Source organism: Triticum urartu, chromosome 1A, assembly GCF_056163025.1.
Source record: "Triticum urartu cultivar PI428250 chromosome 1A, HENAU_Tu73, whole genome shotgun sequence".
Classification (NCBI taxonomy): Eukaryota; Viridiplantae; Streptophyta; class Magnoliopsida; order Poales; family Poaceae; genus Triticum; species Triticum urartu.
In genome coordinates, this window is record NC_141873.1 from 512,912,867 (window position 1) to 512,937,531 (window position 24,665).

The 24,665-nt window shown below is 45.5% G+C and overlaps 1 protein-coding gene and 1 long non-coding RNA gene across 2 annotated transcripts; one reads left to right on the forward strand and one right to left on the reverse strand.

Moving 5' to 3' along the window:
- Positions 1-4,516: 4,516 nt before the first annotated feature.
- LOC125523870 (uncharacterized) lies at positions 4,517-7,254 on the forward strand. The gene is made up of 3 exons (XR_007290467.2): positions 4,517-4,978; positions 5,685-5,828; positions 6,967-7,254. It is a non-coding gene; the product is annotated as an uncharacterized LOC125523870 (long non-coding RNA).
- Positions 7,255-15,890: 8,636 nt separating this feature from the next.
- LOC125533011 (uncharacterized) lies at positions 15,891-17,180 on the reverse strand. Its single transcript, XM_048696823.2, has one exon. The coding sequence runs from the start codon at positions 17,178-17,180 to the stop codon at positions 15,891-15,893; it is 1,290 nt and encodes a 429-aa protein (XP_048552780.2).
- Positions 17,181-24,665: the final 7,485 nt, after the last annotated feature.

A 24,665-nucleotide genomic window follows, 5' to 3' on the forward strand; every position in this document is an offset into this window, starting at 1 on the left:
CTCCGTTCCAAATTATTGTTCGCAGAAATGGATGTATCTAAACTAAAATACATCTAGATACGTTCATTTCTGCGATGAGTAATTCGGAACGGAGGGAGTAGCTCTGAGCTTTTTGTGAGTGTTATCATTTCCATTGGCTTAGTTAGATTCTCTACTGTCTACGGTGACTGTGGTTTTTAAAAATAAATTCATATGAGAAACACATTTGAAAATTAGAATCCTGATCTGTCCCCCCCCCTCCCCCCCCCCCCCCCCCCCCCCCCCCACATGTTCATCTCTTTAGTGTATCCTAAAAATGAAAATTACTTTGGTCGAAATTTGTGGATATAAAGAGGGCATCTAAGTGCACGATGGATTATCATTTTTTCAATATTTTTGGAGGCTTCTTACTATGTAATTCTATTGTTATTTTAAAAACTCGCTCTGTGGGACCTGCGAACTAAACGTCCAAACTCTGTTATTTGGGCTATTTTATTTTATTTTGGGCGGGTTGAAGATGAGATAACTCGGTTAATGTATAACACATATTTGTAGAACACTAAATCCAATCCAAGCTAGATTAGCTAGGCAATGCTTATGATTCAAACTCTGTTTTATTTTGGGATGGAGATCCCATTACCTTTCTTGTTCGGGATGTAACCATTATCTCAAATGAATAAAGTGCACCACAAGGCATTTCCCTCAATAAAATCCAATTAACAATGCCACTTTCTTTTAAAATTTGACTACTATTTGCAAAACATGCAAATCTGTATTTCTTGAATTATGCAATAAATATCTGAGACTAGATTGTGAGAGAGTGAGACCAGAAATTTACTTGCACTCTGTTGAAGTTGGGCTTAAATAATTCCTAGCTAAATGATGTCTTCGGTTGTGATTGTCCATTTTTGCGGTACCTATGTACTTTCGACTTCTTATTTTTGAGTTGTTTAAGCTGGACATGATATTGTGCAAATTCGAAAAAATAGTCTTGGAAAAGTTAAAAAAGCACTTTTACAAAGGGTTGGAGCAAACCTTTGAGTTTGAGCTGACGAGGTGAATCACAAAATCTCTTGAAAAACATTTGGGGACGGTGCGTCCGCCGGTCGCGTCCCACCCGCGCATCCCCCAACAAATTGAAGCGCGACACATAAGGTGCGGGGTCCCACCCCTTGTCCTGTTTTCTCCCTCCTCTTGCCCGAGACCACCTCGTGCTGCGCTGCATCTTTTTTCTCACCGCAACCTCCTTGACTAGGCCCGACAGCATCTCGCCGGAGATGGCTGACCCCCCCCCCCCCCCCCTCGAGCCAATTCTTCCTTCGCACGGGCGTCTTCCCTATTCGTGTTGTTCTCCTGCAAAAGCGAGCGAGGACAGAGGAAGGGGCGCTGCGAGGAGTTGCGACGGCGGCATGTGGCGACTGCGGGGACCTCGATGGCGCGACAGGGATGTGAACCCCGCTAAATATATAATACATATTTGTAGAGCATTAAATCTGATCCGGCATGTTAATTTCTTTCAAGATTCCACATCTATTTACAACACATGCATTGCTATATTAATTGAATGTATTCCACAATACATTAGTCATCAACCCATACACCTCTAAAAAATCATTTTAAGTTGTCCTATAACTTTTGATATGTGTGGAAATGGAGAAAATGATAAACGTAAAAAATTCGCAAGCCATGACATTTACCCAAACTGAAGCAAGAATGTATTCCTCAAATTTCTTGAGGGTCAATGTATTGGTACCATTTTAAACATTCATTTATTTATCTTAGTTATATTAACCTGCAAAATGCACAAGAGGGAGCATAATTCTTTTTATCAACTTGCAAAATGCATATAGTATTTTTTAAACTCATAAAACACATTTTTATTCATTTGTTATCAACGTTACACCGTTCAATAAATGAGTACAATTGAGATCATGAGCAACAGAGTTGGCCGTCCAGTATTCATGCTCATATACCACCTTTGCAAACTCCTGGCGAGGTAATGCGAACCGTTAAAATCCGCTTCTATAATGGATCGGAAGAATACCTGTTGCTTCTACTCCCTTTGTAAATCTTTTAAAGACCTTTAGGTCACTACCTACCTTCTAGATCACTAAAGTAGTGACCTAAAAGGTCTTACAAAAGATTACAAAGGTAGTAATAAATAAATAAATCCAACAACCTGCATTTCCTCTTTCATAGTGCTGACCACCTCCATACTATCTGAGATTAGTAAACTGCCCGTGCGTTGTAACGGGATTTTGAAAATTTGTATTTGTTGCATGTCAAACGAAAGATAATAATTGGCAACAAATGTCGACATCGGTAGATCAATGAAACAAAGATGACCGGTAACCGCTGCACCGTCCGGTGAAGTACCACCGCGCTCCTAGCACCCAAACCGTCGCGTACAGAGCAACACCTTCAAGAAGGAATGCGACGACGACACCACTGCTGCCCGGACAAGTCCTAGGGTTTCCCTCGGTACGCAGAGAACAGTGGGGAAGGCGTATACCCGAGGACCTTTAGGGAGGTCCGGCGGCGCCTGCAGGCGGCACCACGTCGATGCCGGACGAGCCGCCAGGGATTTCACGAACCCAAACGCAACCACCACCACCCCTGACGATCTGAAGTGTACCAACCAACCTGCCGCCCATCAGCCTTTGCCACCACGTTCACTGAACCAACTTCGTCGTCTCCTGAGGCCATCGACACGAGATCTGGAGGAGGGAAGAGGAGCCAAGGGGCTCGGGGGCATCCACAACTCAGCCGACGAGAGGGGACAACCTTCGCCGCTGCCGCGAAGCCGACTAGACGTGATGACAGGGGCCTACCAGGCCCCTACTGGCCCGACCGGGCCCAAATGGGTTAGGACAGCCCCTGGTGCCACACTGCAGCACGTCGGCTGACAAAGCCGCCACCACCCGCACCCCCCGATGCCTCGCCACCACCACCAGGGAGCCACACCGCCGCACATCGGACCGCCGGACCGCCGGCCCGCCCCAGATGGGGCCCAAAATGGCCTAGATCTGGGCGGAGTGGACGCCGCCAGCCAGCCGCACCACCACGCGCCTTGTAGCCAACGGCCACGCCGCCGCATCAGGGGCACCCACGGCCCGCAACGCGCAAGCGGGGAAAGAACGGCCCGCCTTCGCCCGAGGAGCACCACGACCATCAGCCCCCCACCCCACCCCCAACGCGCGAGCGGGGAAAGAACGGCCCGCCTCTGCCAGCACCGCGTGGGAATGACCTGGCGGACCACGCCGGCGGCGGCAGGGGGGAAAGACGGGGAGGGGTTGGAGGAGAGGGGGGGGGGTCGGGGATTCGCATGTCGCCCGCAAGGGGGGAGGGGCGAGCGAGCAAACAGATCAAATCAGTGTAGGACATTTTTCTTAGGTGCTTGAAACCATACAATTTACCATTTAGAAACACTACAGAAAAACACATCTTCTAGAACATACTACTCCTACCTCTCTTGTGATAGGTAGATATATCAATCCTTGATAACATTTATTGTTAGAATTTTATTGCCATTTATTTTTATTTTTGTCATAAGAGAGGTAGAATGGCCGTGCGTTGCCACAGACTTTTGGAATATTTTGTTAAAGTTATATATAAACATAATGCATGTTAAATTTCACATGTATAGAAAAGATAGCACGAGTGCAATCGAGTAATAATTAAAATCCACTTCACTTGCAATGTAAGATGGTAAAAAAGGTAATTTGACGATGTATACATAGAGAGCGATGATTCAACTAATAACCTATTACAAATTAAGATTAGCTTGATGCGCTTATGATATTCATGCACAATATCAGGAATGTGGTCGTCAGCTTTTTGCAGGAGTGGCGCCTCTTCTTCGCTCCATGCCGTCTCCCGACCTCTCCTATCCCTTCCACGATGTCAGCCGCCCCTCCTCCTTCCTCCACAACTTCGATGGTCCTCCTCTTCACGCCACTGTCGAAGTCCATCCGCTTTTGTCATTGCCGCACATCATCATCTTCCTTCCATGGCGTCGTTCGACACCTCCTCTCCACACCAGCTGTCATGTCTCCTTTCCCTCTAATCCCTCGATGGTGTCACGTACATCATCCTCTCTCCGCCACGTCGTTGCTGACCTCCTCCTCTACCCGACAACCTCTCACGCCACCCACATCCTCCTCTCCCCGCCAAGCCGCGCCGAGCATAGTCTAGCTTCCCCTCAAGCTTCTCCTCCTATCCCCAATCCATCATTGTCTCATGTGAAAACTGCTAGTACTGTTTTTCTCTAAAACTACAAACTCCTAGGAGTTTAACATTGCTGTGGATCTGTCGTATAAATAATGTCATGCTTGCTTGTTAATTTATGCTAATTTAAACTGAACTCACTATCTAGATCCTGCTTTGTTACATGTTGGGTGCTGGATGTAGTGCCAGGCTCCACGTGTACCGTGTAATGTGGTCTAAGAAAGAACCAAGTTGCTAATCACGTAAACATGTAAAACAAAAGAGACAAACCAAATTAGTTTTTCCACCTATCCTGACTTATCCTCACGGCAGCCACCCTCTCACTCTCTCACCCCATGGCACCCCTCTGCAAGACCACACTCTCTCACCCCTCTTGCTCGTTCTCTCCGCCACATCGTCGCGCCGCCAACCCTCTCCGCCACGCCGTCCCAGCCGCCACAACTCCCCACCTTGGCGCGTCCCTGCCTCCTCCCATCCCCTCCACTCCTCGGTCCCCGCCACAGTTATCTGTTTCGGCCGGGTCCAGTGAGCAGTGGTGAGACCAGGTGTCGCGGTGAGCAGCCGGATCCGGCCGTCGGCGAGCCGCGCCGTGGATCTAGTCATCCCAGGGCGATTTCCGGAGCCGAGGGCGACTTGAAGATTTCTACCTCAAGCTGAGCCGCGCCGTCGATCTGGCCAACCCAGGCTGAGTTGCTGGCTTGCTGCCTGTTGGCCTGCTACACAGCCTACTGATAGTATGCTCGGTATTTGACAGGGAAATCACACAGCGAAGGTACAATTTTTTTGAGTTTTGTTTCAGTCCAGATGTACCAAACATTATATTTCTACGAACTGAAAATCAACTGTAAACATATGTATCCTAAACATTCTATTTGAATCACCTATTCTACTTTGATTACCCCGTAGTCTTTTCTTCTCAGTCTCACTCTCAAATCCAGCTTCATGCACTTCCGTGACCTTTTCTTATCTAGAATCTGTTGAGGCTGTTACCTTTCTCTGAAAAATGCTATATATCTTGGGCTTTGGAGGAATAAAAAAGCTCTCCACTTGAATCAAATAAATTATGGCGTTAGCAGTAGCACATTAAGGGTTCTCACCTGCACAAGTTCTTTTGAGTGACCAAGTCAGATGTGATTATTTTGTTATCTCACAACTCATGATTGTTGATTTCCAAACTCCGTTTGACGTAACCGTTAGGTTCTTGTGCGTTGTGATGTAGTAAATGTTGTTGTGATCTTCAAAACGAGAAGGCAGATTAGTCTAATCTCCATTCTGTCTTCTTCTACAACTGAAAGATTCAGAGGTGTCACACTTGGAGCAGAGGAAGAAATTTCTTTTGTTCTTACCTTCTCTACAAAGATGTGCATATAGTAACTCTGTTTAGTCATGTCCACCATGTTTCTATGGTTTTCCATTCTGTTGTCTTTTCATATATATCCCTTTGAAGCAATGGGCGTTAATATATTAATTGTAACAAGGTTGGAGACTGATGCGGATGCGCGCAAGGGCAACGTTGGATGACACCTAGAAGAGCAAGCACAGTGCAGCGAAGGAAGTACCGAGCTTTGGCAGCACTACACCATCGTCCTCTGCCTCACCGAGCACATCAATTTCATGAGATGGTGAGAGCATTTTGACAGATTGTGTACTTTTCAATTTTAGACCTTTGTGCTCTAGATGCCATTGCTGGATGTCGACTTGGTGGTGAGATTTCTCAAATGCTCCAATGCTCCAAGTTGAGTCTTAACTTCAAAATAAAAAACGTAGCATCTGCAAGTTCTCGACCATCCTTGATTTGATTAACCATCATGCAGCTGTTATATTTTTTGCAGCTGTAATCTTTAATATGAACATATTTTCATAATAGTGGTAAAAAATGTTTCTAAAGAAAAACATGAAAGTTGTTTCTAAAAAAAATGGTGGTAACTCTTTCTCTAAATAAAAAATTGTGTAACTCATTTTCTGAATAATCTGAAAGATTGTAAAAACAAGGTTAATAAAAAATTGTGACAACTATGTTTATGAAGTTTTTTGTGTACTTCATTTTTTATGATTAGGCTACATTTATGACCAGACCGGACAGTCGTCGTTTTTTTATAGACTGTACAAAAATTTGTAGGCATGTACCACAAGAAAGTACGCAAGATCTGAAAACTTGACATTGGTAGGGTGCTTAATAAATGTATTTGGAAATGTGGTGCTTCATAAATATTGAAACAATGGACCTATGAGTACAGGGCTGAGCACGGATTGAAAAGTTTAACCTGGCTAGCTACCAAAAAAGGCATCCTCGAGGATTTGTTTCGTTGATTTGGTTTAATCCTTATTCCAGAACCATCAATAATTACACAGACAGTACTTTCTATTGTCTCAGGTTAACTCTTGATTGGAACCTGACAGAACAATGAACAAGTCCAAGTATCTTGACAAAATTTCAGTAGTAACCAAATTTCAAATAAGCACCTTTTATGCCAAGAAATTAACCATCAAGCATAATTTGCAATATATTATCAATCTGACAAAAGAATCACTACAAATTCTATTAAATCTTTTTTAAATAGGGGTTTTCATCAGGTTTAGAAATCAAACTGTAAACAACAATTTTCAGTGCATGTTCAAGGTGTGTTACAGGCCTACATCTATATCAGAATCTCAAATTACACATTTTCAAAGTATACTGTGTGACACATATATTGTACTACATAGTTCTTGTTTATTTCTTGTCACCTATTTGTTATATCTAACAATAGGATATTCTAGATCAACTCCCCGCATAGACCCGCTTCAAGGGACGAGGATGCAGAGGCCAGCAACAAGGAGCGGGTGTGGGTGCTCATCCTCGCCGCTGACCACAAGTGCTGCGACAAACTTTGGGCAGAATTCGATCCCTCCACGTGTATGAGCAAATCAAATACTGCTTACTTCTTTCTGTCTGTTGTCTGCTGAAGTAGCTAATAGACCGCTTTAGAATGTTGTGAGCTTGGTTATTTTACATTGTTTGCTAATATCAAGCAAAGAATGAATGCTGGAGTGTGTTACTGTGCTTCATTACAATCCCTAGAAAACTTTAGAAAGGGTGTTTCTGTCCACCCGCATAAATCAAAAGATAAATCTATGATTGCGCGGCAGGCCTGATAATCCACACCAGACCAATCAAAAAAGAGGACAATCTGTGACTTGTTGATTAATTAACAAACCCGGTGTTGTTGTCCACTACCAGCCGGCTGGAGGCCCCAACTCGTTTGGCTCCGTCTACGCGGTGCCAGGAGATTAGCACATGGATGCATCCGCCCGCAGTACCAACTGCACATCAAAGAACAACGGATTAGTACGTTGACAGGGATAGAAAGAAAAATATGAAACTCGGACACACGGAATTTGCAGTTATCAACAAGGATGTGTCTAGGACACATTTAGATGTGACATAATTATCTCACATCTAAATATGACATCATCCTCATCCTAGAAATTAGCACATCCCACCTCATGGTTGTTTGATTGTCTTTTTTTCTTTGTTTCTTCCGGCCTGCCTGTTCGACTGATCGTCTTACTCTTCCGGTGTCTGTTTCCTGTGATACGAGTCGCAACATGCAGAACAGCAGAAGCACAGTACTCCGTCAGTTATATACACAAACTAGAGCATACCGAGTACATACACCAATCACTACAACGGATCACTAAATAGCTCGACGTGCTAAAGCAATCATGGTGCACCGGGAGCCATTGTGTGGGTCCACTTCATCTCAAGCTACAGTAGCTAGCTCTAAATGGATGCCACTCAGACGTTTCATCATTCTTTTTTGCAACACCTTTTTCTTGGTCATTTATAAGGCACAAATTAAACTGAAAACCCAGGATAAAATACCCATGCAAGTAGTTTCGTGTTTGACAACTCATATAGAATTATTTGGGTCATCTATGGATAACATATATAGAAGTACAAACATATGGTAGGCTTGTTCTGCTTGCTGCCCTTGTTCACCTTCCACATACATGTGAGTTGCAAATTAAGAGTGACTATGCAACTAAGGAAAAAAACAAAGGATCAAGCCCGATTGAGAGTCGATGGTGGACTTTTCAATTGAGACGAAATAAATTTCAGACCTAGTTGAGTCGAGGTTGTACTTGCAGCTGAGGCAACAAAAAATAAGACCTCTTAATCGGCGCCTTCTGCGCTGATTAGGGTTTCGGGCGCCCACACAAGTGCACATATGGGCCAGCCAATCAGCGGCCGACACGATCGCTTGGCAGACGTGACATCGTTTGCTTTTTGTCAATGGTTGACCACCTGACATGTCAACTATTGACTTCTAAAAAAATGCAAAAATTCCAGAAAAGCAAATAAATTGCAAAAAAGGAAAAAGTTTGTAAATTCAAAAAAGTTCATGGATTTGATTTTTTTACAAAATTCAAAATAAGTTCATGAATTTGAAAAATAAGCACAAAATTGGAAAAAAGTTGATGAGTTTGAAAAATCCATTGGTTTTGAAAAAAACATTCATGAATTTGAGAAAAGTTTGAGGATTTGAAAAAATAAACCACACAAATTTCGAAGGGATAAAGAGGTGGTAAAAGTGGAGAAACTGAAAGGGTTCAATACTGTTTAGCAAATATTGCAACAAAAAACCTGAAAGTAAAAAAGGTGGGCAGTTGAATTAATACAAATTGGCCTTATATGTTCCTAAAAAAATGTTAAGTTGTTTTGAAAATAACGATTACACAAAAGGATATGAATGAAACGGTGTTTCTCGTTTTGTATACAACAATGACATTTCCAAAAAAGGTCAAGAATTAAATCAATCGGCCGGGACTAAAAAACATATAAATGGTGGATTGCTTGAAAGGAAAACATAACATATGAAAAAATGGGACCCTGCGACTCTGTTGCATTTTTTCAAAAAGTATAAAAAATGGGTAGAAGATGGGGCTTGCACATGGGACATTTGAAAAAAAAATTGGTTGGGCCCAAAAAATACATAACAAATAATGTTGAGCATCTAAAGGCAAAAAAGGTGGACTAGTAACTGCTAGGGTTGGGGTCGCTCACATTTGTCTATTGAAGATAGAAAATGTAACTGGGATAAAAAATTGGTCGCTCCTCGGGTTGCAAGTTGATGTGAATTTGTAATCGCGACAACGAAAACTTAGAGCCTAGTTGCGAGTCACGTATGATCGACTTGCAATTGAGGTGGACTTGTACTTCAGGTGGCAACAAAAAACATTAAAGTCTAGTTGCAAGTCCATGGACTTGTAACTTGGGCAACAACCAAATTTCAGCTTTCTTGCAAGTAGGGGTACTTGCGGCTGGGTGTGAACAAAAATAAGGTCGGGCCATGTTGCGAATCGAGGATGAACATGTGACTAGGCACAAAGTAAAAAAGGTCGGGCCATATTGCGAGTCAAGGGTAGGCTTGCAACTGAGGCAACAACAACTATAGTTCTAGTTGCGAGTCATGGGTGGGCTTGTAACTGGGATGAGAAAAAATGATGGCCTGCTTGCGTGGCGAGGTTGGAGTTGTAACTGGGATGACAAACACACAAGGGTGAACTTGCAACAGGGGCAACTACAATTACAAGTCCCAGTTGCGAGTCGGGGATGGACTTGCAACTCAGGCAACTACACAACTACAAAGCCCCCCAATTGCGAGTTGATGGTGGACTTGCAACTAGGGAAATTACAACTACAAAAATCCCTAGTTGCAAGTGGACTTGCAACTAGAGAAAAAACACGACTACAAAAGCCCCTAGTTGTGAGTCGAGGTTGTACTTGCAATGGAGCGGGAGCATTTGACGTACTGCCCCCTGACGTGGGGCCACTGACGAGTGGGCCCAGGTCTACATGCCAGTGTGCCAACGGCATGTCAGGGAATCCGCGTCCACTTGCAACTGGGCAACTACACTACTACATACAAAGTCCCCAGTTACGAGTCGAGGTTGGACTTGCAACTAGGGCAACTGCACTAATATAAAGCCTGTAATTGCAAGTCGAGTTGGACTTGCAATTGGGGTAACCACACAACTACAAGCCCCAACTTGCAAGTCGATGGTACACTTGCAACCGGGACAACTAAAACTACAAAAAGCCCCTAGTTACAAGTCGATGGTGGACTTGCAACTGGTCAACTACAACTACAAAAAAGCACCTAGTTGCGAGTCAATGATGGAATGGCAACTAGGACAACTACAACCAGTTGTGAGCGAGGATGGACTTGCAACTGGGGAAACTACACTACTAGAAGCCCAATTACGAGTTGATGGTGGTCTTGCAACTGAGGCAACTACAACTACTGCAAGCCCCCTAGTTGTGAGTCGGTGGTGTACTTGCAAATTAAAACTACAAAAAAATCCCTAGTTGCGAGTCAAGCGTGAGGTCCTCCAGTTACGTGTCGAGGGTGCACTTGCAATTGAGACAAAAATGGGTCAAACCCAATTGCATGTCGAGGGTGGACTTTCAACAGGGGCAAAAAAGGGTGATACCCATTTACATATCAATGGTGGACTTGCAGCTAGGGAAAATTGGTTGGGCCACCTAGTTGCATGTCGAGGGTGAATTTGCAACCAATGACAAAAAAAGGGTCGGATATCCAGTTGCATGTCGGTTGTCAATGTGCAACTATAGGACAAAAATTGGTTGGACCCTAGTTGCATGTCGGCAGTTGACTTGCAACTGGGACAAGAAAAATAAAAGAGGCGTGCCCAGTTGCATGACAAGAGTGCACTTGCAATAATATAAAAATGTGTCAGGCCCAGTTACATGTCGGTGATTGACTTGCAACTGCGACAAGAAAAATAGAAGAGACGAGCTCCGGTTTGCATGTCGATGGTCGACTTGCAACTAGGAAAAGAAAATAAAGAGGCGACCCAGTTCAATATTGGGAGTACACTTGCACCAGAGACCAAAATGGGTTGGACCCAGTTGCATGTCGGTGATCAACTTGCAACTAGGATAAGAGAAAAAAGGCTTAGACTTGCAAATAAAAACAAAAAATGGGTCGTTGCGTGGCATTGTAGTATTTAGAAGGAGATCCATCCTCATGCCGCCTCTGCTCCAAAGACAAAGAGGAATGTGATAGAGAGGATAGAGAGGGAGGGAGGGAGGGAGAGAGAGAGAGAGAGATAGATAGAGAGAGAGAGAGAGAGAGAGAGAGAGCGAAGAACGAAACTGATGAGCCAGCGGTCAGCTCATCTTTTCGACTTATACAAGCAACTCATCTCTTCAATTATGACACAGAAAAAGGACAAAAAATGCCTAACAAACAAAGACGCACTGTGCGATGGGTTGCAGAATGGACAACAAACGAGTGACATCAAACGCGCGGGACAAAACAACCCCGATCAAAGATTGCACGAAATTTATAGGGATGGATCAAACGGACTGAAACTTAAATGAGACATTGCTAAAACTAATGCAAGGTGATGGCTAGCTTGTAACTGGGGCCGCTACAAACATATGTTTCCCTAGTTGCGAGCCGATGGTTCACTTGCAACTGGGGCAACTAAAAAAATGTACGATGAGTCCTAGTTGCGAGTCGATGACTGACTTGCAATTGGGCCCTTACAAACATAAGCCTCCTAGTTGCGAGTCGATGGTTGACTTGCAACTGCCCCCCTACAAACATACGCCCTCTAGTTGCAAGTCGATGGTTGACATGCAACTGGGGCCACTACAAAAAATTACAACACATGCTAGTTGAGACTTGGTTCACTTGTAACTAGCCCCCTACAAACATACGCCCCCTTGTTGCGAGTCGATGGTTGACTTGCAACTCAGCCCCTAAAAATATACTTCCCCCTAGTTGCGAGTCGATGGTTGACTTGCAATTGGGTAACTACAAAAAAGTACGACGCGTCCTATTTGTGAGTCGATGGCTGACTTGCAATTGGGGTCGGCACAAACATACACTTCCTAGTTATGTGTGGATGTTTGATTTGCAACTGGGGCAAGTACAAAAAAGTATGACGCATCCTAATTGCGAGTCGATGGTTGACTTGCAATTGGGCCCCTACAAACATATGTCCCTCCTAGTTGCGAGTTGATGGTTGACTTGCAATTGGGCTTCTACAAACATATGTCCCCCCTAGTTGCCAGCCGATGGTTGACATGCAATTGGGGGCCCTTCAAACATATGCCCCATAGTTGCGAGATGATGGTTGACTTGCAACTGCCCCCCTACAAACATACGCCCCCTAGTTGCGAGTCGATGGTTGAATCGCAACTGGGCCCCTACAAACATACTTTCCCCTAGTTGCGAGTCGATGGTTGACTTGCAACTGGGGCAACTACAAAAAAGTACGACGCATCCTAGTTGCGAGTCGATGGCTGACTTGCAACTGGGGCTGGTAGAAACATACACCCCTAGTTCTGAGTGGATTTTGACTTTCAATTGGGGCAATTACAAAAAATTATGACACATCCTAGTTGCGAGTCGATGGTTGACTTGCAATTGGGCCCCTAATAACATATGTCCCTCCTAGTTGCGAGTTGATGGTTGACTTGTAAAGTGGTTGTTTGTAGGCACAGTTTCATAAAATGTGGTAGTTTTTTATTAAATACTCAACCCGAACAAACTGAGAACCGGCCTCCCCAAGGACCTACAAATGAAAATATTTTTAGTCAAGTTTGTTGATATATAGAGGATATCTCTATGTACATGTGAGATTTTTTTTTCAGTTTTGTGGAAGCTTCTAAATATTGTTTTCAAAAATTCTGGGCTTCATGGAACTATGTCCTATGTGCTATAGTGTGGAGCTTGTAATGCTGGCCACTGTCGCAAGGATGGACGGATTCAGTATGTGATAGCTCGGTAAAATATATAATAATACATGTAGAGCATTAAATCCGAACCAATACGGTTGCTGCGTCCCCTCCAGCTCCTTTGCCCATCGGTGTTTCGGCGCCTCCGTCCCCGGCAGCTCGGAGTTGCATTCTTCGGTTCCCAGCTTGTCGGCGTCGCCGGTAGCCGCCCCTCCTCCACATCGGCTCTCCGCTCCGGCGCCCCGAGCCCCCGACCCCGTCCACTTTGGCGCCTCGTCCTTGAGTCAGATCCAAAGCTCGCATTTTTGTCAATTACCTGCGCCACACTTCGACGGCAGATGCATCCCCACTTCTCTGGGTTAGAGGCGTTGACTAGTGGCTTGAATTCATCATCTCCGGATCCTACTCTGGCGACACATGAGGTTGCTCGGACTTAGGCCAGGGTGAAATCTCTGCTCGATTTGCCGATGCTGGCAGTGGTGGCACTCGTGGGTGTCGTGTCCCTTCTTGGAGGCACTGCCATGGCCTTTATCTGAGCCCCTATTCGAGCAATGAGGGAAACCTCAGGTCCGGTTCTTCGGATCGGATGGTGGTGACGTCACGACGTCGCTCCCCTTCTTGAAGGAGCCATCATGTTTGCTCGAGGCGTCCTCGATGTTTGGCTTTTGAGATGTTTGATGCGTACTGGTTTGGCTTGCCTCTTCCGGGCTTCATGGGTTAGGCAGTGTTTTTCTCTCTCTTTAGGCCGAGCATCCCTTGCCTCTGCTCTGGGTGTCATGTTCACGTCTTCTTGCTTTCGTGTCATGTGTTGTATCATTCTCTGTACTCATTCCGCTTCCTTCTATCAATGAAGTGATATGCAAGCTTTGCGTATTCGCGAAAAAAAATCCGATCCAACATGTTAATTTCTTTCAAGATTCCACCACCATACATTAGTGTGAAAAACAAAAAGAATGTGTAAGTTGTTCTATAACATTTGATATACGTATGTGAAAAACTGAAAAATGTGGAAATGGAGAAAATAAAAAACGTTCAAAAAACGCAAGCCATGGATTTACCAAAACTGAAGCAATCAAATGTATTCCTCAAATTTCTTCAGGGTCAATGTACTGGTACCATTTTACACACTTATTTTTATTAATTATTTTAACCCACAGAATGCACAAGGGAGCATATTTTTTTATTAACTTGCAATATGCAGATAGTATATTTTAAACTCGTAAAACACCTTTTTATTCATTTGTTATCCAGATTACACGGTTCACTAGATGAGTACAGTAGACTCATGAGCGACGAGTTGGCCTCCCAGTTTTCATGCTCATATACCACCTTTGATAACCCCCGGGCGAGGTAATAACAACCGTTTAAAATCGCTTCTATAATGCGTTGGCAGAATACCTGCTGTTTCCTCAAAAATAAATAAATCCTGCAGCCTGCACTTCCTCTTTCATGATATAGACCACCTCCACATTATCTGAGATGAAAGATGATCAGAAGTGCAGAACTCAGTGGTAACCAATAGATTCAGCTAAACACAGTCCCTTCTCTAGCGACCAAGCTTCGGCCGAGCAAACATTACATTATCTAGATACACGTCAGGGGCGTCAAATGCATCCCACATAGATCTTACAGAGATGTTGTACACTTGTACCACTCAAATCCTCGATGCATCATATTCTCTAATGATCTTATTGGGCATTAGATCACCGGTTCTGTTGTACCTCCTCAACATCTAGATCCTTTCCCATTGTTATCCTCAAAACCAAAGTTGCTGTGTAAGCCATTGAGCATGGGAGCGCCCATGTATTTATGTAATGGGTGTAGATGGCCGGATGGATACAGGTTGTACTACCTCAGTAGCCACACGCGTTGTTAATTTGTTATCCAGGACTTGAGTGTTCACGTCCGTGAGTACAACAGACATTTATAAAAGCTCGCAGTTGTATGCCAAGAGATTGAAAATGCACATATTTATGGGGATGTATTTGTCTCTTTTTTTGTAGCCAACAAATGAAATATTTTTAGTCATAATTTTTTTCCACTTTAAAGCTTTCTAAATTCGTTTTTTAATTGGGCTCCATGGAATCCGTGGCAAGGATGGATGGGTTGAAGATGGGATACCCCGGTTAATATGTAATAGTACATATTTGGAGAGCATTAAATCCAACCCAATATGTTATTTCCTTTTAAAATTCCATCGCTATTTATAAAACTAGATGACCCGTCGTCTTCTTGGCGCAAAGTCTAATTGCAGACAAGAATGCAACCAAAAGGCCACTTGAACTATTTGAAGGATTTTTCCCTATAATTATCTGCTAACTATGATGTCAATGACTATCTTCATGTTGTGTTATTTTACATTCATCCTTTGTTGTCATAGCACGTTAAGGAGCATCAAATGAATGCATACCGATCAATCGGACAAACCGAGTAGTACTCACTCAAACCCGAACAAACTGAGAAGTAGACTCCCCAACGACCTGCTAGCAGGCTACCACTCAAAAAAAAAAACAACACACCAAAAGTGGTCGGAACTGTAAAGCAAGGACCGTCCACTGGCCCAGCAACAGAGCAGTAGAGGTGTTCGACATAAGGCAACCCGGCGCACGCTAAGGCCAACTCCACCGCGCGATCCCAAACGGACGTCCGTTTTGTTCTGTTTTTGTCCCTTTGGGTAGGGATTTGGGGTCGTATCCGAGCCTGCCCTGGAATGCGGTGGCCGTGCGCCCAGCGCGCGGCCGCATCCTTTTGCCCCATCCTATCCGTCAGGGTCAAGAATTGCCTAAATTTGCATTAAAACTAGTTTCAAACCCAAATATTTGTCTGAAAAATAAAATAGTTTTAAAACCCAATTAAAATTGTCTTTAATAAAATAGTTTTACAACCAAATCGAAATTGTCTTGACTGAACATAAAATGGACAAATATATCTATTGGTTGCCAACGTGATCCCACACGTGCTCAACCAAGTCATTTTGAAGATTCACATGAGTGTGCCAATCACGCATCTCACGGTGGAATTGGGCAAACTGTTCAAATGTGGCCGGGTCTTGGTGCAGGGGCTCAATATTTTCACCTTGATAATCAAATCCTTGGTCGAAGATACTCTCATCACGCTCGTCCTCGACGATCATGTTGTGCATGATCACACAAGCAGTCATCACCTTCCAAAGCTTCCTTTCATTCCATGACAGTGCAGGGTTTCGAACGATACCCCACCGGGATTGAAGCACACCAAAAGCACGTTCCACATCCTTTCTAACACTCTCTTGCATTTGGGCAAATCTCTTTCTCTTCTCACCTTGGGGTTTCGAGATTGTCTTCACAAAAGTTGACCACTGAGGATATATACCATCTGCTAGATAGTATCCCTTGTTGTAATGGTGGCCGTTGATCTCAAAGTTGACAGGTGGGGAGTGGCCTTCTGCAAGCCTCGCGAAGACTGGAGAACGCTGCAGCACGTTGATATCATTGTGAGAACCTGCCATGCCGAAGAAAGAATGCCATATCCAAAGATCTTGTGATGCCACCGCTTCTAATATGACAGTGCACCCGTTAACATGCCCCTTGTACTGGCCCTGCCAAGCAAATGGACAGTTATTCCACTCCCAGTGCATACAACCTATGCTGCCAAGCATACCTGGAAAGCCTCTAGCTGCGTTGGTCGCCAACAATCTCTCTGTATCAGCGGCAGTTGGCTGCCTCAAGTACTCTGGGCCAAAGACCTCGATCACAGCCTGGCAAAACTTGTACATTGACACCAAACATGTTGTCTCACTCATACGCACATACTCATCCACCAGATCGCCTGGAATTCCATATGCAAGCATGCTGATGGCCGCGGTGCATTTCTGGTAGGAGGAGAATCCAAGCTTACCAAGGGCATCCGTCTTGCACTCGAAGTATGGGTCATGAGCAACCACTCCCTCTCGGATACGATTGAACACATGCCTGGCCATACGAAAACGGCGACGAAATTTATCCGGCCTGAAGAGCGGGGTGTTGGCAAAGTAATCTGCATAGAGCAGAGCGTGGCCTCTCTCCCTGTTGCGATTCAGGTTGGGAGCACGGCCAGGGACTGACCCCCTGTACCGAGGAAGCTGCCGTTGAATATGGTCGTGAACGACCAGTGCAGCCACCACAAGATCGTCATCATCCGACGACGAATCGTCCGATGAACAAAGGAAGTGATGGTAGAAAAACTCGTCTCCACTGTCCATACCTCTGTTGGCAAAAGGTCGAACACCTTGCGCTCGTGGTGGCGAAGAGGCCACGATGATCACCTCGACGCAGCAGGGTGGTTGCCGGCCGGCTACAGGCCGCTCTGGAGCTCTCGTGGGAATCTGCCTCGGCCGCCGTGGTACGTCGCCGGCAGTCGTTCCCCTCTGCCACCGGCAAGGACGGCGAGGGCCAAACCTCCTCCGATCGACGACCAAAACTACGGCGGAAGCGCGGGCGTGGTGGCGGCCATGTCGAGACGTGGTTTGGTACGGACGGCGGGGGGGCTGCGCGGTGAGGAGGCGGCCGGAGAATAGCGGCGGCGCCGGCGGCGGGGCGGGGCGGGGAGAGAGGATGAAGCGTTGGGAGCGGAGGGACTGCTAGTGTCCCCGACAGGCGGGTCACGGGGGGACAAGGGCGTGCGTCGAGGCCGTCCGCGCGCGTCCGTTTCACCCCAAACCGAGCGCAAGTTTGGGCCGGGGATGGGTCGAAAGCGGATGGAATCCGGACATTTGTCCGTTTGCGCCCGCGCGCTGGGCCGTCTTGTTTGTCCCTTTTACCCCAAACGGACGGGGCGGACAGGATAGGGTCGCGCGGTGGAGTTGACCTAACAACTGAGTAAGCCGTGGAGCCGGCCACTCGGCCGTCCCTGACACGTGTACCGAGGCCACCCCACCAGGGCAACCACGTTTGCCGCTGCTTCCCTCGCCTCGTGTGTGCTGCCCCGTGCCTTGGTGATGGGGCCTGATGTTTGTCAAAACGAGCCACTTTTGGCGATGGATCCTTTATCCGGGGTTAGGCTAGTAGTAACTTAGACTAATGTCATGCATATGACACTAGTTTAAGTTACTATCTCCATAGTGCAAATTAACATAATATTAGTGTTATATATAGCTTCATTAATTAGCTTGTAGACTCATCCTTTCTCGGGAAGCGCTATATTACAGTAACATATTATGTTACTGTAAACACCTTTTCCCTCATTAATTACAAGCCACATAAGCAATTTTTTTTTGAAATGCGCTATGTTACTATCTAAGTTACTCCCACTATGACTAGCCTTAGTGGGGTCCTCCTGCTGGCGGTATTACAACTGGTAGAGCAGCTTATGGCAATAAATCCTCTATCCCGGGCCAGAGGGGTGCTCCTCCTGCCCACACTACCGCTGGTATCGGAGGAGGGTCATGGGGAAAGAGCAATGAAGATAGCTGGAATTCGCCAAAAGGAACCAGGGCTCAGGTATGACCACCGAGGATCCTTCACTGCAAAGAGTGAGAAAACACTCAAATTTGTTTTAGCTTCTAAGTGGTTTCACCATTTTCCCCCCCTGGCCCTAGCCTCCATCAATTTTCTCCTGCTTCAATCTGTTCAAATGTTTTTGTCTATTTGGCATTTCTTATGCAAAATTTACAATCCAATTCAAAGCACTAAGTTTCTCTCCCATGCCATTTCAGAAGGTGTTTCAAAGAACGAAGGATCCTGGGACAAGGCCGAAGGGAGCAGGAGCCAAGGCGGTGGTGGATGGGACAACAACATGGGCGGGGATGCCAACAACGGTGGTGGCAGTGGGTGCTAAGCTTGTTCCAGAATCAGCTGTGCCTGATTTTGGCGTGTAGATAAGGTTTAGCGCGATGCACCTCTCAGCGCTCTAGCACCCTGTGCTGGTTGGTTCCATTGGCCATGCTACCTGAACCTTTAGAAGAACATGGCCTAGCTGGGCAAAACGTCCCCTCATGCTGGCAGTAATATACTAGTAGTGCCAGCAGAACATTTCGTGGTACCTGCAGTAACTTATAAGTACCTTAAATCCTATCGTGTCTGAGATTTCCATGTGGTCTTTGCCTGGTTGCTATTGCTATGTGATGGCGACGCCCTGGGTTAGATGCAAGTGTATTTTTCGCAAGTAGCTCTGAGTTTTTTATGAGTGTTATCATTTCCATTGGCTTAGTTAGATTTGGGTGCGTGCTCTACTGTTTATGATGACTTTTAAGGTTTTCAAAAATAGGCCCATTTGAAAACACATTGCAAAAATTAAAATCCTGCTCTGTTTTCTTTCTCACATGTGCGTCTCTTTTGTGTAGCCTACAAATGAGAATTATTCTGGTCAAATTTTGTGGATATAAATAGGGCATCTAAACACATGATGGATTTTTTTTCATTTTTTTGGGCTTCTAACTTTGTAATTTCTTTGTTATTTTTATAAAAACTCCTCCATGGAATCTCCGAACTAAACGCCCAAACTCTGTTCTATGGGCTTATTTTGTTTTATTTTGGGCGGGTTGAAGATGGTTAATATATAACACATATTTGTAGAACACTAAATCCAATTCAATATAGATTAGCTAGGCAATGCTTATGATACAAACTCTGTTTTATTTTGGGATGGAGATCCCATTATCCTTTTTGTTCAGGATGTAACCATTACCTCAAATGAATAAAGTGCACCGCAAGGCATCCCCCTCAATAAAATCCAATCAACGATGCCATTTAAAAAAAATGACCTCTATTTGCAAAACATGCAAAACTGTATTACTTGAATTTCGTAATACATATCTGAAACTGGATTGTGAGAGAGCGAGACCAGAAAATTATTTGCACTCTGCTGAAATTGGGTATAAATAATTCCCAGCTAAATGAAGTCTTCAGTTGTGATTGTTCATTTTTGCGGGACCTGTGTAGTGTGGACTTTTTTTTAGGTGTATAAGCTGGACTTGTACTGTACAAATTGGAAAAATAGTCTTGGAGGAGTTAACCAAGAAGTTTACAAGGTGTTGGAGCAAAGCCTTTTGAGTCTGAGTTTGAGCCGACGAGGTTAAAGCACGGCAAAATCTCCTAGAAAACGCAGCAGGGCGCCCAGGCGGTGTGGTTCGGATTGCACTTAGAGCAGGTCAGTGACCTATCAATATCTGCGGCAAGCCGGAGTAGCTACATCGGCAACACGACTTGGTGGAAAGGCATCGTAACCAGCATGCATACCGTTGAACTCTCCCAAGCTATTCATGTATCATCAACATGACTTGGTGGAACAGCACTTTGAGTCAGTAGATGAGTAAGACAGATAGATGTGTATGCTGGTACCGCACATCAGCACTCCTTGGGGGTACTGTACCACTCAAATTCTTGACGCTTCCTATTCCCTAATGATCTTGTTGGGCGCTGGTTCTGTTCTTCTACCTCCTGACCGACGACTAGATCCTTTCCCATTGTTATCCTCTCAGCGAAGTTTTCTTGTGAGCCATCGAGCATGGAAGCATGCAATGTATTTATGTATTGGGTGTACATGGATGGAGGGGCACGAACTTTACTAACGCCTCAGTAGCCACATGTATTGTTATTTAGGTCCTTTTTAGTTTGGAAAAGAAAGATCACCCCCGGCCTTTGCATGTGAATTGTTAGTTAGGTTGTGAGTACAACCAACATTTAATAAAAAAAAAGTTGCAGTTGTGATGACAAGAGATTGACAATGCACGTGAGAGCATTGGCTTCATAAATACGGAATGCCAGAATCCCAACGATTTCCTTTATATTGTACATATAAGATATGCCGAATACCTAGATACCGAGTCACCTCATGTGCCTACTGCTTGTTTATAAATATCTGGCAAGCAATTCCAAATTGACCTAGCAGTATTGTATTTAGTCTAGGAAATGTAAGCCTGTCACTTGACATGCCGCTTCTAGTCAGAGAAGTAGACTGGCCATGGATTTTTGCATGGCGAGATCTCCTGAAAATGAGATGCATCGAGGATTTGAATTTAAGTTACTTGATGTATGGGTTTTCAGCATTGTCCCAGAGTCAGCTGTGCCTGATTTTGGCGTGTACATGAGGGTTGGCGCTATGCACATCTAAGCGGCTAAACACTTTCTGTTGGTTTGTTCCGTTTGTCATGTTACATGAACCTTTAGAACATGGCCTGGATGGGCAAAATGTTCCCTCATACTAGCAGTAATCTACTAAGTTAATAAGCTCCCTAGAAATTGTGGTGGCTTCAGGCTCGGGGGTAGTTTGCGGGGCCCCTTTGTAAGAGTGTGCTTCATTGCTTGAGAGGTTATGGACCTACTTGCAGGTAATCATGGTGTTTGTGTAGAACTCATGTGAACATCATCAGTATACATGAACATTACTACATTAACAAAATCACAACAACCCACTCATGTGGATATCACCGGTACACATGAACACTACTACGTGTAACAACATCACAAAAAAAAACCACACACCTACTACAATCGAGAGTAAGAGAACTCGCCTGGCCATATCTCCAGCCAAGAAGGCAAGGAAAACATGGTATAAAGCAAACAAGCCGCATCACTACTGTTGCAAGCCACATCCCAATCACAGCAACGACTAGAGGATCAACAAGGCCACGAGGATCAAGGTACCTCCCCACACATAGTGCCTAGAGGATCAACAAGTAGGTTGTAGGACCTTGCCGGGCCTAAAGAAGAAGATGCACATGAGGCGCCGGCGATGGCATACATTGCGCCCCGGAGTCCCATGTCTTGAGAGGAAACCCAATCAAGAACCGAGGCGCCCCAATATCCAGCACCGAGGACTCTGTGAACAACCAAAGCGCCTTCATGAAGGGAATGACGTCGTGATGTTGTCCCTATTTGTTCCAGTGAACCGGAACAAGGGTTTCCCCAAACGCTCGAGGGGGCACATGATCAGGACCATGACGACGCCCCCAAGCAGGATATGACACCCGCAGGCGTCGTTGCTGCCAGCATCGTCAAGCCGAGCGGAGATTTCGCTCTGGCTCGTGACCGGGTTCCAAACCACCGGAGCCGAGATGGGGGAGCAGGTTGTCGCCTGAGTCCACCACTGCAGGAAGGAGAGCCACGTTCATCGACGATGAAAAGGTGACACCGAACGCCGTAGACCTCTTCACCACCAACAACGACTACGTCCGACCGTCCTCGCCACACCGAAGCAAAGACCCATTGGACCGCCGCCCAGAGCCGCCGCTCCGTGATCCAGGATAAACCTACCAGGTTCCCAACACCGTGCACGCCGATTGCCGGATTGAGCTGACCCCAGACACCATCAGCATCACATCCGGGCCTTGCCCAAACCCTCCACGCCCAATGCACCTTCGGTCCCCAACTTCGCCGGCGGAGATAGCCACCCCAGACGTGAAGCCACCGCCCCGGGCCGCCGGCTAGTGCTCGAGCTGATACCACCAGCAACATATCGAATCTTGGCAGTGGAACCCCTGATGCACCGCCACCAGTCGCCATGGTCTCCCCACCCTCACAGCCGTGGTGGCGTGGCCACCGCCCCAGCACCCAGACTCTTCCTCCATGCATGGTGCCTAGGGGCATCGTCACGCATCAGCTGGAGGCCTCCTCGTGGAGGAAGGACACGTGCCCGCCATCGCCGTCCGCCATCCCCCGGACGAACTTCGCTCGCCGGCTTCCTCCGGCGGCGACGAGGAAAGAAAGAGGAAGGGAGATCGGAGGCAGCGACGGCTAGGGTTCGGCTGAGCTGTCCCCTGGAGGCAGCACGAGCGAAACTGTTTGGAGGTGTATAGATTTGGTCTTGCATGACTTAGCTCTTTGTTGGCGTATCTTATGGGTATGTGTGTTTGTGTTGTTGGTTGTGTGTATCCTACTTATGTAGAGCCCGGTGTGGTTCATTACTATCGTAGCCCTCGGTACTATATTATGAATCAATAAAAATGTCTTCTATTAGAAAAATAATCACAAAGGAAAATAAAAGCAGTTAACATATCAAATACGATGACTGGCTAGCAGTTGGGAAATTGACCGGAAATTCGCAGGGGTAAGCAGGTGAGGGAGCATGCACCTGCCTAGCCCTGCCTGGCCGCTTGTTTTCCTTGCGATTCAGCACAAGTGCACAGTAAATTTTAAGTTTTAATATTTGAAAATGAAGACTTTGCATCTGAAACTTACGATTTTCTCTTATCATTTGTATCAAGTTTCAAGGTGAGCTTTAAGCAAATTTGTCACGTCCCTCTCGCGAGCGAGTTCCATGGACTGTTCTCCATCGCCCGCGACCCCAAACGCCTTGGTTAGTGACATTTGGAGCCTCTGTTCCACCGATCCTTGCGACCTGATGAGAGGGATGAAAAAGGCGATTAGTAACCTTGTTAAATGTTGTATCACCATCGAACATGCATTTCACTGGACGTTAGAGCTTTCAGGCCAGTTCTCGACTAGCTCCCTGTATAGAGCGTTGCATGATGGGGCAGCCATATTCTAGGTCATGGACATATGGAAGGTCAAGCTCCCCACCAAGATCAAAGTATTTCTATGGTAATATGTGTGTGATCGGCTTCCTAGTGGAGTTGAAGCCCAGAATGGCTCCGAGGACGTCCTTTGCACTTTATGTGGTACAATGGAGCATAGTAATCACATCTTTTTCTCTTGCATCATGGCCCAATTCCTATGGGGATGCATTAGAGAGGTGTAGTTGGACTCTGGCTTAGTTTGTGCATATCAACACCCTCAGTAGTAGACTGTCTGGCTCCGCTCATACTGTTACGTGGCTTGGTTTCGCGGCTATAGCTTGGGTTGCATAGCGAATCCGTAACAAAGCTCGTATTGAAAGGATGTTCACCAAACACCATGCTGAGGGCCTTTACAAAATGACTATCTTTCTACAGCTATGGAAGCAGTTTGGCAGGACCCAGGACTTGTCGATCATTGAAGCCTTCACTCGCCGTCTTCGCATGCATTCTTCGGCTCTCAGGAAGGGGACCGTGGTCATGTCCACTGATCGATCATCACCTCCATTTTGTTTCGCCGTTGAGCATAGGGCCCTTTGGGTTTGTATCGGTGTGTGAGCTGTTGAACCACCTGCCATTTTGAGGGTTTGTAGTAGCACTTACATTTTCTATTGGCAAATTTTAACATGGTTCCTCTTACCTCTTTCTTTTACATGTGAGGTAAGAAGGTAAGAATCAATCAAGCCATTCATTGATGAGATCAACGGCTAAGATCTATTTTATACTTTTACCTCTCATGTGAAAAGAGGGGGTAAGAGGGACCATGTTAAAACTGCTCTTTTCTATTACTGCTGAACCTGTAAACCTTAAGGGCTTCAGTTCATTAAAGCCAAGCAAAGCGTCTCTTTTCTAAAGAAAAATGAAGGGAAAAATTGAGAAGAGCAATGGTCCCGGAGGCGGTATTGGCCTCTCTAGTCCATCCAAATCAAGATCAACTATATCACAGTTCAACCTCCATGCGAAAGGGCGACATGGACATGATTCTTGCTAGTGATCCATGATCTATCAATCTCCAGACAACACCTCTTATTTGCGGCAAGCCAGAATAGATACGAAAGGGATCGTCGTCAACTTCTATATGAAGCTGCTAATTCCATCGCCTAAAAGCAGACACTAACACCCTTAAATTCAAACATTCTCCAACTCAAAAAAGGAAAATCAACCCTTCGATATTTGATTTGAACGTCAACAAGAGAGAACCAATCAAAGCAAGGAGACAATTCTACGTACGGAGTA